General features: G+C 45.2%; 1 protein-coding gene across 1 annotated transcript; it reads right to left on the bottom strand.

The window, feature by feature from the left end:
• Positions 1–438: 438 nt before the first annotated feature.
• Positions 439–11338, bottom strand: MARCO (macrophage receptor with collagenous structure). Its single transcript, XM_071562771.1, has 15 exons — positions 11117–11338; positions 9977–10078; positions 9398–9595; positions 8940–8975; positions 7667–7711; positions 7252–7359; positions 5904–6011; positions 5732–5776; positions 5108–5206; positions 4962–5015; positions 3868–3912; positions 3612–3719; positions 2320–2361; positions 1820–1996; positions 439–1505 (listed from the first exon to the last, which is right to left on the bottom strand). The coding sequence occupies exons 1-15, from the start codon at positions 11229–11231 to the stop codon at positions 1375–1377; spliced, it is 1413 nt and encodes a 470-aa protein (XP_071418872.1). The 5' UTR covers positions 11232–11338; the 3' UTR covers positions 439–1374.
• Positions 11339–13488: the final 2150 nt, after the last annotated feature.

The following is a 13488-nucleotide window of genomic DNA, read 5'->3' as shown; positions in this document are numbered from 1 at the left end:
CCTCTGGACTCTCTCCAGCAGGTCGGCGTCCTTCCTGTGCCCGGGGTCTCAGAGCTGGACTCAGTGTTCCAGGTGGGGTCTCACAAGAGCTGAGCACAGAGGGATGCGCAGGAACTGCGGTTGTCCGTGTGAGAAAGCAGCAGGGGCGGAGGGGCAGGTGCAGGGCCAGCATCCGAGTGGAGCCGAGTTGAGCAGAGCCGAGGCTATGCCGCGGATCTCCTGCGGCGGCTTTGAGGAGCAGGCGGTGGCGCTTGAGCTCCCCTTAGTGCCGGGAAGGAGCATTTGAGATAACCGAGCGGCGCGGGCGGGGATGGGGATGACCGCGGGGAGGTGGCTGATGGGCCCCGCGACGGTCCCCGTTGCTCATCCTACAGGTCCCACCGCGCCCGTGGCATCCCATCAGGATGTGTCCGGCCCTTGCCCTCGATAGGCAAACTTTATTTATTGAAAGTAAATTGCATCAATTGCACAGGAGTCAGGACAGCCCCGTTCAATGTTTTCTCCCTAATACAACTACAGGTGTGTCTGCAATTTTATTTATCTGTTTGTTTATTTATTCATTTGCCTATTGATTTTAATGCCAATCAATAGCTTATTTAATTTCTGATACACCATGCTTTGATACATTTTTTATTTGTCATCCTTTTTGCTTTATTGAAACATCTGATTTCTAAAGGTATGAAATGCTTAACTTTATACACCAGATAAGGTAAAGGGGGTAGGAAACACTGAGACAGAAGGCAAGGGACCTGGCTAAGGTCAAAAACAAGGGCTGTGCTAAACCAGGATGGCATGGCACCTAGATCCTAGGCACTCATTTTTGCACTTTAACCTATGATCAGCATAGTTTCTGGAGAATATTTATATTTGCATGCCCAGAGAGTTCATCTGATGTTTTTGAGCATCTGCTGTCTTGGGTGTATGCACTTCTCTGGGGGTTTTAGGCTCAGGTTCACAACTGTACAGTGATACAGATGGACTAGCCAGCTCAGCTGCAGTGCCTGTTTCTGCACACTGAGCCTCTTCTCTTACTGCACTAAGCTAACATGGATTATCTCCTCCCCTGTGGACTTAGAGGTCACACACTTGTGAACCCCAGCAGATGAGCTGATGTCAGGTAGCTGGAAAAGCTGTGAACTGGCTCCTGTGCCTGAGCTCCAATTGTTTTGTGACAGCTGAGATGTTTCAGATTGCCTGTGAGTCTTGAAACCATTATTGATTTATGAAAAATTCAACTTTCTTTGTCAGTATTTTTATGACCTGGTAAGGAGACTATAAGCACAGCCTGTTGAAATTGGGTTTGCACCATGAAGAAAAGCCCCAGAGAGAGTTAGTTGAGGCATCATCAGCTTCCAGGTCAGCTTCTGTGTCCCATCAACTGCACTCCACTCCAGCATCTTCGCTGTGGTTGCAGTTGTGCACACCCCATTCGCGCTTTGTACAGTCGTAAATTGAACTTTCAGATCCTTGGCAATTTACGTCATCAAGCCAAATTTGTCCAGTGCCTTTGGAAGATGAAGTAAAGAAAAAAATAAAAAACTGTTGGTCAAGAGAAAGAGGAATATGCACTGTTTTTTAAAGGCAGCCCTGTGAATAGTGGGCATGCATTGAGTTGCATGGTTGACTTGTTGGAAATCAAGCCTTTGGGCACAGTTCAAGCAGCACTTGACATGCAGCTCCCTCATCCCAAGAGGAATGAGCTGCCCTGTTGAGGAGATCCTCTTTGCTGCTGTTTGTATAGGTGACATAGCTGTGGTGCTTCCTTGGTGTATGTAACCAGCCATGCCAGGCCTGGGGAGGTGAAAAGTTGTGGACTCACCTCCTCCAGCTGTGAAGTGAGCGACTGCGCGACTGAAACCCAGCATTTGACAGACTACACCAGCCTCTCGGATGGTCCAGTTATCATCACATATTGTTCCCCACTTCTCTTCATGAAAGATTTCCACACGGCCCCTCCTGCTTCCTCCCACGATTCGTATAAAAGGATTGAAGCCAGCTGAGAGTTCAGGGGAAAAGAAAATTGCTGTATGGGTCATATGGGCATAAGGAAAAAAACATTGAAAGGCAGAAGCAGTGCCCACCCAAACCAGATGGATATCCCCATTTCCATGGCTGTAGCCACAGTGGAACCAGAAAGTTGCTGGTACAATTCAAGACACCCTCCTGCATCTGAAGACACCAGGGTGCAACTCAGAGCACAAACCCCTTGATTCTGGTAGCTCTGCTATGGGTTAACCAGTGTAAACAGAGGGGAATGTTAGTCTTTATCTTAGGTAGCTTCAATACCAGAAGGCAAGTGAAAGAAGTGAAAGTCCATACCTTGTCCCTTTTCACCTTTACTCCCTTTTGTTCCTGGGGAACCTGTTCCAAATTAAAAAAACAAGCATTTGACAGCTGCTTATGGAGAAATCTAGTTATTATCTTGTTCTGAATACTCATGTGAGTCAGAGATGTGAAAACACTCTCCCCTTGTGGAAAATGAAAACTCTGAAGTGACTAAGGGTATGCAAAAGAAACATGGCAAAAAAAGTAGATAACATACAGCCAAGTCTTCCTAATGTGTGGCTGAAGAAAAGGGCCACTTTTAAAATTTCATCCACTCACTTGTGGGAAACGTATCTCCCCACTGCTACCTGTAAAATGACATCTCTCACAGACTTCAGAAGCAGGCACAGTACCTCCTAAAGTACTTGAATGAAGATGTACATCATGGCATTTGTTTCCCATGGACAGCAGGAAGTTGCTCCCAATAATCCTCCACATTTCTGTGGAGCATTTTGGTCTTGAGATTAGGGATATTTGAAAACACCCAATGAGCTGTTCCCCAAAAGCTACCTCCAGAAAGCACTCATTGCTGTCTCCTTCTGGGGACCAGGAGAGGAGACACACTGAGAGGGCAGTCTTTGGCTTGGAGCCAGTCCCGTTACACTTTCCTCCTCTTTCAGGAGAAAAGCTCCAGAGGAGAAGTGCATGGAGGAGCTCCACATAGGATCTAGTTCATTTTGTTTCTGAGGATTGCTTTACTATTCTGTATGAACAATGAAAAGAAGATGCACATGGAGCACTGGTTGCTTTCCATGGCCTGTTGTAACTATGGTTTGTTGGTGTTTTTACTATAGGTCTTAGGTTTTTTGGAAACTTCTGTGATTGGAAGGGAGGGGGCTAAGGATGGAAAGTAGCTGTAGTGTTGGCCCTTTTGAGCACCTTTTGCGCCCTACAATTAGCAAGGTGTAGTTAAATAGCCTCACTATTAGGTGTTTACAATTTTGTGTTCCTAAGTGGCATGTTTACATGATATTTATCCCAGTGAGATGGTATGCTGCAAGATGTCTCTATAGAAAGCGTGGACATAGATTGTTCCAATTTTCTGTGAGATCTGTGATTTGAGAAAATCTAATGCATCTGTTTACTTGCATGTCTCTTAGCACACCTCCCAGAGTGTACATATGACACTCTGGACATTCCTCTCATGGGAATTCTTGTCTGTCTGTTGAGTTCCTCCAAATGAGCTCTGTAAACGTGCCCCAGAACAGCTTGTGCCAGTCTGTGATCTACAGTCCTGAACCAAAATGCACCATCAGCTTCACAGACTCCTTGGCAAACAGTCTTACCAGAAGATCCTTTCTCTCCCTTGGCTCCTTTCAATCCTGGTTCTCCTTTTGGACCCTGAGAGCCATTATCACCCTTGCTTCCTGTTGGACCGGGAAGGCCTTTGATGCCTGGGTGTAAAGCATGAAAGTCATTGCCTTTGTCCCTTCCCAAGGAAAGAACATTACGAGAATTTCATGTTAATTCAGAAAGGCAGAAAGTGGCATTTAAAGTGCTTTGCATCATCAGAATAAGTCATGCTGTAAAACAAGGATTTACCTTGTGGGCCCTGGTCTCCCTTTGTTCCCTTTTCCCCTGGAAGACCTAAGATCATCAAAATAAAACAAAAAACCACACATATAAGAGTGATATTTATACATTTATAAAAGCTTGTGCAAGCTAGTACTTATGATGGCTTTTAACTTATCTAGTTTAGGTGTCTGTACTATAGGCATCTATCTGTGAATTGGGTGTCTTATTTCACATCATACTTGGTACAGACCAGGTCAGAAAAGAAAATACAGCCAGTGGAGAATGTCTTCTCCTGAAGTAGATCAATTCTTGGTGATTTATTTTATATCCTAAACTCCACTGATGGGATAGAGACTGTCCCTCCAGCTGGATCTTCACTAACCATATGGAGAGCCCAGACATGTAAATTTAGGTGCATCAGACATAAACCAGCATGCAACGTTGGGCCGGGTGACTCTCATCCCTGTCATCCAGCTGTCAATGAAGGCAGAAACGTGCAGCACTTGGATTTTGGTCACCTCTTGAAGGACATGAGAGGTTGGTAGCACTATATGAATTCAGGATTTTAAAGGGCTGATCCAAGAGAATTACACCAGGATAGGTTTGTACAGCAGCATGTCACCCTATTGTTTGGGTCCCTGGGAAAGAGAGGTGGCCTTCTTCATGTGGAGCTTCAAAGTAAAGACTTTGGTTATGTGCCCTAAGTTGTCTTCTGAAAATACTTCATCCTACAATTCTATGGAGGAGACGACAATAGATGCTTGCTAGTTAATACCCTTCCCTGTCTTCCCCCCAGCCAGAAAAATTTGTCTTTATCTCCAGACTAGGGGTGTTGTTGTTTAGTTTATCTTAAACTGCTGCTTTGTTTGTGCATTTTCTAATTATAAAATAATTCAGGCAACATTACCTCCTCATACATGTTTCAGAAAGCAGAAACAACCTTTTGGAGAGTAGCCGCTGCCCAGCAGCCTGGCAGAGGCCCAGGACTGCCATGGCACTCTGGAATGCATTAGGGCTCCAAGAATAGGATTCAACAGATCTCCTGTCTGCTGTTGTAGTTCCCTTTCCAGTGCCTACATGATGTGTGTTGTTGACCCAAAACCTGTTTTATTCTCCTTTACCTTTTATTCCTTGTTCTCCCTTTTCACCTCTGAGTCCATTAGTGCCTGCTACTCCTAAAATTAAAAACAAATCAGTAAGGGTGAAGCCATCATACCAAGTGAGGCCAGAGTAGGTCAATGAGTTACAGGTTTGAGTAGTATTGTACCTGGGCTACCTCTGGGCCCCTGGTCCCCCTTCTCTCCTTTCTGACCAGGTCTGCCTTCAGGGCCAAGACTTCCCGCAGATCCAGGCTGTCCAGGTACACCTTGAGGTTGAGTAAAGGCAGCACATATGAAATGTAACACAAAACTTGTAGGAGATATGAAGAAAGACAGCTCAATCACCAGCCCCTGCACTGTCCAGACTGAGCTGACCCTATGAAGGCAAAACAAATGCTGGGTCTTTAAATTGCAACCCTCCCCTGGCAGCACTACTCTGAGAGAAGCAGGGATGATGGTCTGGAGCGAAAGGCTGTACAGACCCAGTTCCTCACAGACTGTTAGCCTGGACATGCACAAGTACTTTCCTGAAAGAGCAGCCAATTTCTGCCCTGGCATGGGCACACACATCAGGAAGGAGGATGCAGCCCTCCAACAGTAGAGGACCCTTCTTTTCCCCTCAGTCTCTTCACAGTGAGTGGGGCCCAGAGGAGGCAGCCAAGGCTGCAGGATGAATTTGCACAAGGTTGGAACATAACACTGTGATGGTTTCTTCATCTAATCATCATCTTCTCTTACCCAGGCTGGGATCCTATATCTCTAGAAAAAACTTCACCTTCTGTACTGCTTACCTGTCTCTCCTTTCTTCCCAGGAGGTCCAGGCTCCCCTGTGCTACCTGCAACAACATCCTGACATTAGAGCTAACCAGGTTTATTGCATTAGCTCCATGCCCCAGTTAGGGCAGCTCTACACCACAGCATGTGAGTGCCAATGGTGGGTCACATCATGTCCTCTGCACTTACCTTTGAAACCTGGCTGTCCTGGGACTCCCTGTTGTCCCTGAGGACCCATGGGTCCAGGTGACCCAGGGTCTCCTTTCCTGCCTGTGTCACCTTTCAGTCCTGGGGAACCTATTAAATAATGCAGCACACATGTACAAATTTAAAAAAATCACATTAATTGTCTCTGCACTCTGTGGAGCACCTCTGTCTAACCACACCAGTAGCAAAGCTTTGCTTCAAACGTGTGTTTACCATTCTGTGGCATTCCCATAAAGCTGTAGAACAGGGCTGGTCTTTTGGATCTACCTCTGACTCTGTCAGACTGTCTGGCCAGATGTTAATGACTTGCAGTGTTGCCATGACACCTCTCCAGTCTATTACCTAAACTATGCCTACCACTACAGTGTTTTCTCCTTTAGTTAAATATCTCTTATTGCAGTCTGCATCCTTCCCTCCTCCTAGCCACAGGGGAGATATTGGACAGCATATTCCACTCCTATGCTTCCAGAGTTACCTCATCTCCACTGAGCCCTCTCTTCTCTGAGCAGGTGATAAGCATGCTTCAAAAGAGCTGAACTACTTTAAAGTGCCTCACTTAAAAACTTGCATCTCCTTCATCTTTCTGCTTCAGAATTATCCTGAAGTCTTCACTTTTTGATATTCCTTCTACAATCACTTTGCTGGAGCAACTTGTGCTAATAAGTGCACTGGAGCATGTGGGATCTGATGGAAAATCTGTGGAACTCTCCTCCCTGCTCTGCACCACACATCATCTACTTTCTTTTCCTATCTTACTTTTAGCCCGTGTGAGACCACTGAGTAACAGCTATCCAGGAGATGCCCACTAATGGATGTTATATGGGAGAAACATGTTGCATAACTCTTCTACTTAAGGTGTATAAAGTCAGGCTTTTGTAAGATACAAAGCTTTCAGAAAAAGGTTTCGCTAAAATGAGAATCAACACATGCTTGTGCATATAAATTATATTGTATTATTTTGTATCATGAAAATCCTACTGCAAACATTGGTGCTTTAATTGAGGATAGGCTGATAATTTAATACCTGTGGCTTTCATTAGACAAAGGTCACTCTACAAAGAGACTTCCATGGTGCAGAGTCAACATTTTGCAAGACCCCTTTCCCCAGCCCTCCTTTAGGAGCTTTGCTGAAGCATGACACGAAATCAAACCCCTTCGGATCAGGTTGAATGTCTTGTTTGTCCAGCTGCCTCATGGACTGGCAAGCCATGCTCAGGGCTGCCTGGATTTTTATGAAATACTGACCTATGAAGCCTTCTTCTATTGCTTTATGTTGAATGATTTTAAACAGAAATACATGTGAGAATCTTCAGAGGTGAAAAAGTCTTACCTGCAAGTCCCATCTGTCCTTTTTCTCCTTTCAGTCCTGGCACACCCCTTGTACCAGCAGGACCAGGATCTCCTTTGCTCCCCTTCTCGCCCTGCGGTCCACTTATGCCTGCAAGGACAACACCACTTCTGTGATGCTTCATTGAATGCAGCCAGAAGCAGGACACACAGCTCATCTGTGGGCACTTGAAAGCGGAAAATTGGCCCACTGTGACTGCTGCACATTGACTTTTAAAATAAGATTCTTTCCAGCTAAGTTTTGCTTTTTCTTACATTAGCATTATATAGCCTTATTTCCTTCAGTGACATTCTTACTGATTTACACCTTAACTGAGGGCAAGATTGCCCATAAAATCATCCATAAAGCCACTTTATGGTAATCTACAGAAGTAATTCAGATGTCAGGAAAGCCTTACCTGGGAACCCTTGGTTTCCCTTTGTCCCTGGTGGTCCCTGTAGCCCTGAGATATAAAATACATGTATTAGCTGAAACACATCATCTATTCACAGTAATGGCTGAGAAGAAGAGATGAATTTTTTAATCATCCATTGTGCATGCAGTTTTGGTCACCAGTGAGGCCAATCTTCAGCTGGCAGGGACCAGCACAACCACTTGAGTAAAGTCCTTGGAGCTCAGCTGAGTGCATGGCTGGGCAGGGGCCAACTGTCATCCAGCCAAGCCCAGCTCATGGGGACCATTGGGAAGATCTTTCATGAAAATGTACCGAACTATTGGGCTCTGATATGTAATAACACTGTTTGGCAGGAGGTGCTGTTTCAATGTTGTAAGTGCAGCCAGGAAGATATGAAAAAATGATTTTTAAGAAATAATTTTCTTTTTCTTCAGAAAAGCTCATCAGTGTAGCCAAGAAGTAGGGATGGATGAGCTACAGACCTGACTCAGCGGGGATTGCACCTTAGATCATCATCATAGGAGCATAGAAACTCTTGCCTAGTCCAGCCTCTACTCGAAGTGGAGCCAACGTTAGATAAGGATGCTGCATCCTCACAGTCTGGAGATATGTATCTCCTGCAGTAGGTGTAGTTCTACCCAAACCGCCACGTACCCAGGGCAACAGCTTGTGTGTGGCTGTGGAGGGCAGCCCTTGCACCCAGCTCATTGCTGAATCTGTGCAATCATTTTCCTAGGAACAGGGTGGTCAAAGTCCTATATCTGTGACTGTTTGTTACATGCACTGTTCAGTTGTGGTTCTACAGAGCTGGAGCAAGGGAGGTCTCCCAGAGTTGTCCTGGAGTAAGCTGGACAGCAGGAATTGCTATGTCTGGGTCAGAAAGCTCAGCTATCTGCTGACTGTGGGATGCACATAAGCTCCCTCACTGGTCCTCTCTTGTCTCACATGCTGACTTGGGATAGTTATTGCAGATAATGACCAGGTACAGTTGCTTTATCACCCTTGAGCTTTTCTGGTGGGATATCAGTGAGGAGGCAGAGCCAAAATGCTCTGTGGTGGTCACAGACCTCTGCAAGAGCACTCAGGCCAGCCAAGGCTCCTGGAGGATCAGTCAAAAGGTACAGCAGGTGTCCTCGTAGCCAGGGTGTTGAGCATGTTCATACTGAGGAGGATCTGTGTCTAGAGACTGAAATCCCAAATCCTCACTTAAGGTCTCTTAGATGAAATAAAGAGAAGGAGGAAAAAAGGAAAAGATGTGGCTCATTTATGAACATACCTGGTGGACCAGGATCTCCCTTGTGTCCAGGAGGCCCTGAAATAAATATTTAATGGATATTTTTCAGTAGTCAGCACTCAGTGAGGGGCATAGTACTATGGGATTGACACACTTGAGGTCTAGGCTGAAGATACCACCCTTTCAGAAGGCACCCAGAGTCCAAATCTACAAATTATAGGAGGGCAGAGGAGCCCAGAGCTGCATGTGCAGCTACAGAGGGGATCTGTGGGTGTGTATAGGGCAGTGCTCCAGCTCCTTCAGCTGTGTCCCTCTCCCTGGCCAGAAGGTCTGGAGCTGACTCCACAATCCTGGATACTGGGGCATCACTAACAGACAGGAAGACCAAATTTTGCCCTAGCTACTGGTTCATCTGAACCAGGTTTTTTGCTGAGGTTTCCCAGCGGTGCAGAAGAGCCAGGTTTCCCCACTGTAGAGCCAGCAGAGAAATAGAGTCATACCTGCAACCAGGGTGATGTTGCTCACCATCATCATCAGGTTTTCATTGCTGCTTTTGATTATTGTGATTTCCTCTTCTAAACTTCTCCTCCAGTTTCCTTCATGTTCCATGTACTTCTCAGCAAAGCTTCTCTCCATAATCAGATTGTTGGAGGTATTTTGCTCCTGAAATTTCAATATGTCTCCCTGCATCTTAAACACTGAGGAAAAAAAAAAAGCCCATGCAGTGAATATTCCCTGTCCGGTCTGGCTGGGGAAATGCCTATTTGGCAGAGCAGTTCCTCAGCACCTGGGAGAACACCCGGGGATAAAGACCACCCCTGTTTGAATCAAGGAGGTGATTTTCATGTGCCATTCCTTGCTGCAGCCAAGAGTGCAGCCAGGAGTGCTTTTGCAAATGCAAAGCACATGTAGAGGGTGGGGGAATGGTTTTCTGCAGCGGCTGGTTTTCCTTGTGGCGTGCGGAGAAGCCTCTGCTCTCCCTCAGAGGTTTCCAATCTGCATGCTCATTCCATGCCCCCCACGAGCACCCAGCAAAGCTCTCTTTTAAGGCCAAGCCCACGCTGAGGTTGTAGCATTACCTTTGTACAGCACCAGCCCCTGGCAGGCCGTCAGCAGCAGCAGGTAGACACCAAGGGCTGTCCGAGCACAGCATGTGGATGGCTTTCTTTGCCCTTGAGGCTCTAAAAACCAACAGAAAGTAGAGTAGGCACCCTCTCACATCTCTCCCCTACAAACTGCTTGCTTCCAGCCATTTCAGGCTTGGCCACAATAAATTTCCATCAATGGGGAGCAGCAAGGTCCTGCTGCAGGAGTGTTTGATCCTGCTGGCAAGGCAGGCTGCCTTTCTCTCCTTTAGGCTTTGCACTGCAATTCACTTGGCTGTCTTTTTAATTTAGCCAACTTGACCAGCTCAATTCCATCAAGACATAATCTAGCCTATAACAAGTATGAATGTGGCAGTTCTCCACTTTCTGTGTCATTGAATTCCCTGTTTCCATCACTTATATTTGTCCCAGGCTGCCATTCAGAGGGTTGCTCAAAGCAATGCCCTCTCCATCCAGAGTGCTGCATACATGTGACTCCAACAGTGATGCATGTATGCATCAAAACAAATGAAAAATCAATAATAAACTGAACTGCAGAACAAACAGAAACCAGTCATAACATGGAAAACAAATCATTACCAGCAACTGCAAAAGAAATTAACCACTTTGTCAAATTTCAGTGTTCAGGAAGAAAAGAAGTATTTCAGAAGCATAAATAATTACTTCAGGCACTCAGTAAGTTACCCTTGAGGTTTTTTCTTTTTCAAAGTAATGTAATCAGGAGTTTAAAGTCTTAGTTTTAAAAGAGTAAAATGTTTTAATTGGTTTTACAATTTAATTGGTTTAGTCAGCCATGAAATATTTATGTTCAGCTAAAAATTCATAAACTTACTTTTCTTACTGGGTCTGGTGATTTTAGTATCTTAATTATTAAGACATGAAAGTTTTATTCAAGAAAATTAGGCATTTTCTAAAACAGGAAAATAACTAATTTTTTTCTGAAGCATCAGCTTTTGACTACAAAGGACATTTTGACATACTTCTATTTTTAAATGGCAGTTAATTTACTAGCAAAATCTGTATAAAGAATTTAATATGCAATATTTCATTTTTATATGTTGTTTTAGACCAGACAAAATCCATATAAATCCATTGAATAAAAAGAAACCTTACCACTTATCTGAAAGGTTGTAGTAGAAGCTGAAGCAAACCCAATCTTATCAGAAATACTGAAACTGTTCATATCACTTGAATTTCCATCTTCCCCGTATCTGTCTTTAATTTTCATGACAAATTTCTTCTGCCTAACCTAAAGCCTTGTCAGATTATGAACAATAAAGAACTGAAGGGATTCTTCTCTGTCTCCTGATTTGATATGCTTTCTGATATGCATTTCCTATCTGCTCAGTTTTTATAGCCTACTGAGAACCTCGATGTGGTAATTTGAACAGTTCCTCAAAAAATCCCACAGCTAAGATGTTGAGCTGTTCTCATGTGCTCACTTGGAGTCCATGGAGCCTTGGGCAGGATCTTGAAAGACGTTCAACCTGGAGTTATTCAACATCTCTGTATTGTAGCAAGGTTAGGCATGAGACGGACATTTTGATCCTAACACAAGTAAACCTCCTCATGAAGTCAAGAAGATCCCTTGTGCAGTGTTAACTTTAGGGAGATTAAGGACTTTGTTGTACTGAAACACACAGTACCTTGCATCAAGATGACACTTTGGTGATGGTGCATTACTGAAGTGCAAGGAGAAAAAGAATCTCAAGGAGCTGTAAAGACAAACGAATGATAGTGGGACGGGGGATGCTGAAGACCAAATGGGTTTGGGATGATGTGGAGAAGACACTTGCAGCCTCCTTTCAGTCTGTCCAGCCCCTTCTTCCTCTCTGATCCATTTTTCACACACAAGAACACAATTCCTAACTCTTCACCACTTCTTTGCTCATATCCTGTAAAACTCAGCCCTGAAAACCTTGCCATGGCATTTTGCATTTTGGCATCTCCATTTGTGTCAAGTTTGATTTTGATTTTGCAAAGCAAAGTGACTCACCCAAATCCACAGGCAGAAGCTACCGGTAGCTGCTCGGCAGAGTCCTCCACATCCATGCTGCCACCACCATGTGCTGCCCTCTGTGAGGTGCAGGGCAGTCCCTGTCACCAAGTTTGCTCCTGAGCTGCAGGTCTATTTTCATCTCTGGGGCTGCTACCTCCTGACTACTTTGCTTGGCCATGGAATAAAATGGGGCCTAAGCTTCAGGTAGAGGTGAGCTGGAAATCCACATCCTGTGTGCAGAGTGAAACCCTCTGTTCTCCACCTGATGTACAGGCCTCTGAAAGGGGTCCAAAAAAGACCAAAAATATGTGGGGATTTTTAAATCCACTTCTGTTCTCCTTTCAAATGTTCTTTTGCATCTGAGAACCAGTGTATCACCAGCAGGGAGGAAGAGAAATCCTCCCTTGTCATGCATTCTGCTACACTCTGTAGGAATTTGGATAACTTGCTTTGTTACAAAGGGCTCAGATGTCCCCTTGAACTAGGGTGGCTTTAGAGGTTACCATCATCAGCTGAGCCATAGTAACTGCCTGGGCATCCTCTCCCTTCATGGCATCACCTCCTCACTAGGGTTAAGGGCTTGTATCCAGCCCATTTCTGATGGTTTAGGGTGGTTCAGCTGACCACTCTGAGCAAGCCTGAAGTTATCTACTCCTGTTGGCCCAGGTGATGAATGGGGAATGATTGCACTGCCAAGTGGATGTTTATAGGGATGGTTGTGATTCAGGTGCATGCAGAGAGCAGACTTACAGCAGAGAGGCTTTTAACAATACTTCTAGTCAAATCCATTTTACTACAAAGTATTAAAAATAAGCTAGCAGCTGTAGTTCTCCAAAGCCCTCCTAAAGACAAAAGGTGTGGTGAAATCTATGCCATCCTTCCCTGAGGAAGAAGTACAGGGATAAGCTTTTGCACCACTGATGGTCATGCTGTGGCCATGCCACTCTCAGTGACCCAGATGGCACGGGTGCAAAGCAGGGGTAGACACCCTTGATTTTGACAGCCCTGATCTCCACTGCTTCAGGGTTCAAAGTACAGTTCTCAACTTAGAGGGAGAAAGTCATAATCCCTCTGACTGCAGATGCCTACCCAGATGGTCATACCTTTATTTCTGTTTGGTGTGGTCCTGTGACGGTCTGCGAGCTGCCACATTTCCATCACTCAGGTGAGCCTCTGGCTGCCTGGGAGCGTCACAGTGTGTTTCTATCTGGGTGTCAGCCTCTGTAAACAGGCAGCAGATTTCCCAGTGCACGGGAGGGGTCTCAGCCACACCACGAATGCCAGAGATAATGTACGAACATGCTGGCTCAGCCTTTGCGTGTGCTTGCTGCTGCTGCTCCCTCCCTGTCTTCTGCTGCCTTTCATTTCTCAGTGTACCACCACTGACTGCAACAATAGGTTGACTGTGATTTTGCAATCAGGATTACCAAATCAGGAAAGAAAAAAAGAAAAGAAACTGCTGATTCAGTGCAATCTCCCTAGGTTG

Source organism: Pithys albifrons, chromosome 8 (assembly GCF_047495875.1).
Source record: "Pithys albifrons albifrons isolate INPA30051 chromosome 8, PitAlb_v1, whole genome shotgun sequence".
NCBI lineage: Eukaryota > Metazoa > Chordata > Aves > Passeriformes > Thamnophilidae > Pithys > Pithys albifrons.
The sequence above is the reverse complement of the archived record's forward strand: the minus strand, read 5'-3'. Positions and strand labels throughout refer to the sequence as shown.

Bases quoted from the DNA above. Each gene is read 5' to 3' on its own strand.
- MARCO (XM_071562771.1), bottom strand. From the start codon at position 11,231: ATGAAAATTAAAGACAGATACGGGGAAGATGGAAATTCAAGTGATATG. The intron at 8,976-9,397 runs GTATGACTCTAT...TATTTATTTCAG, and splicing joins CAACATCACCCTGGTTGCAG to GGCCTCCTGGACACAAGGGA. The intron at 7,712-8,939 runs GTATGTTCATAA...TTTATATCTCAG, and splicing joins GGGAGATCCTGGTCCACCAG to GGCTACAGGGACCACCAGGG.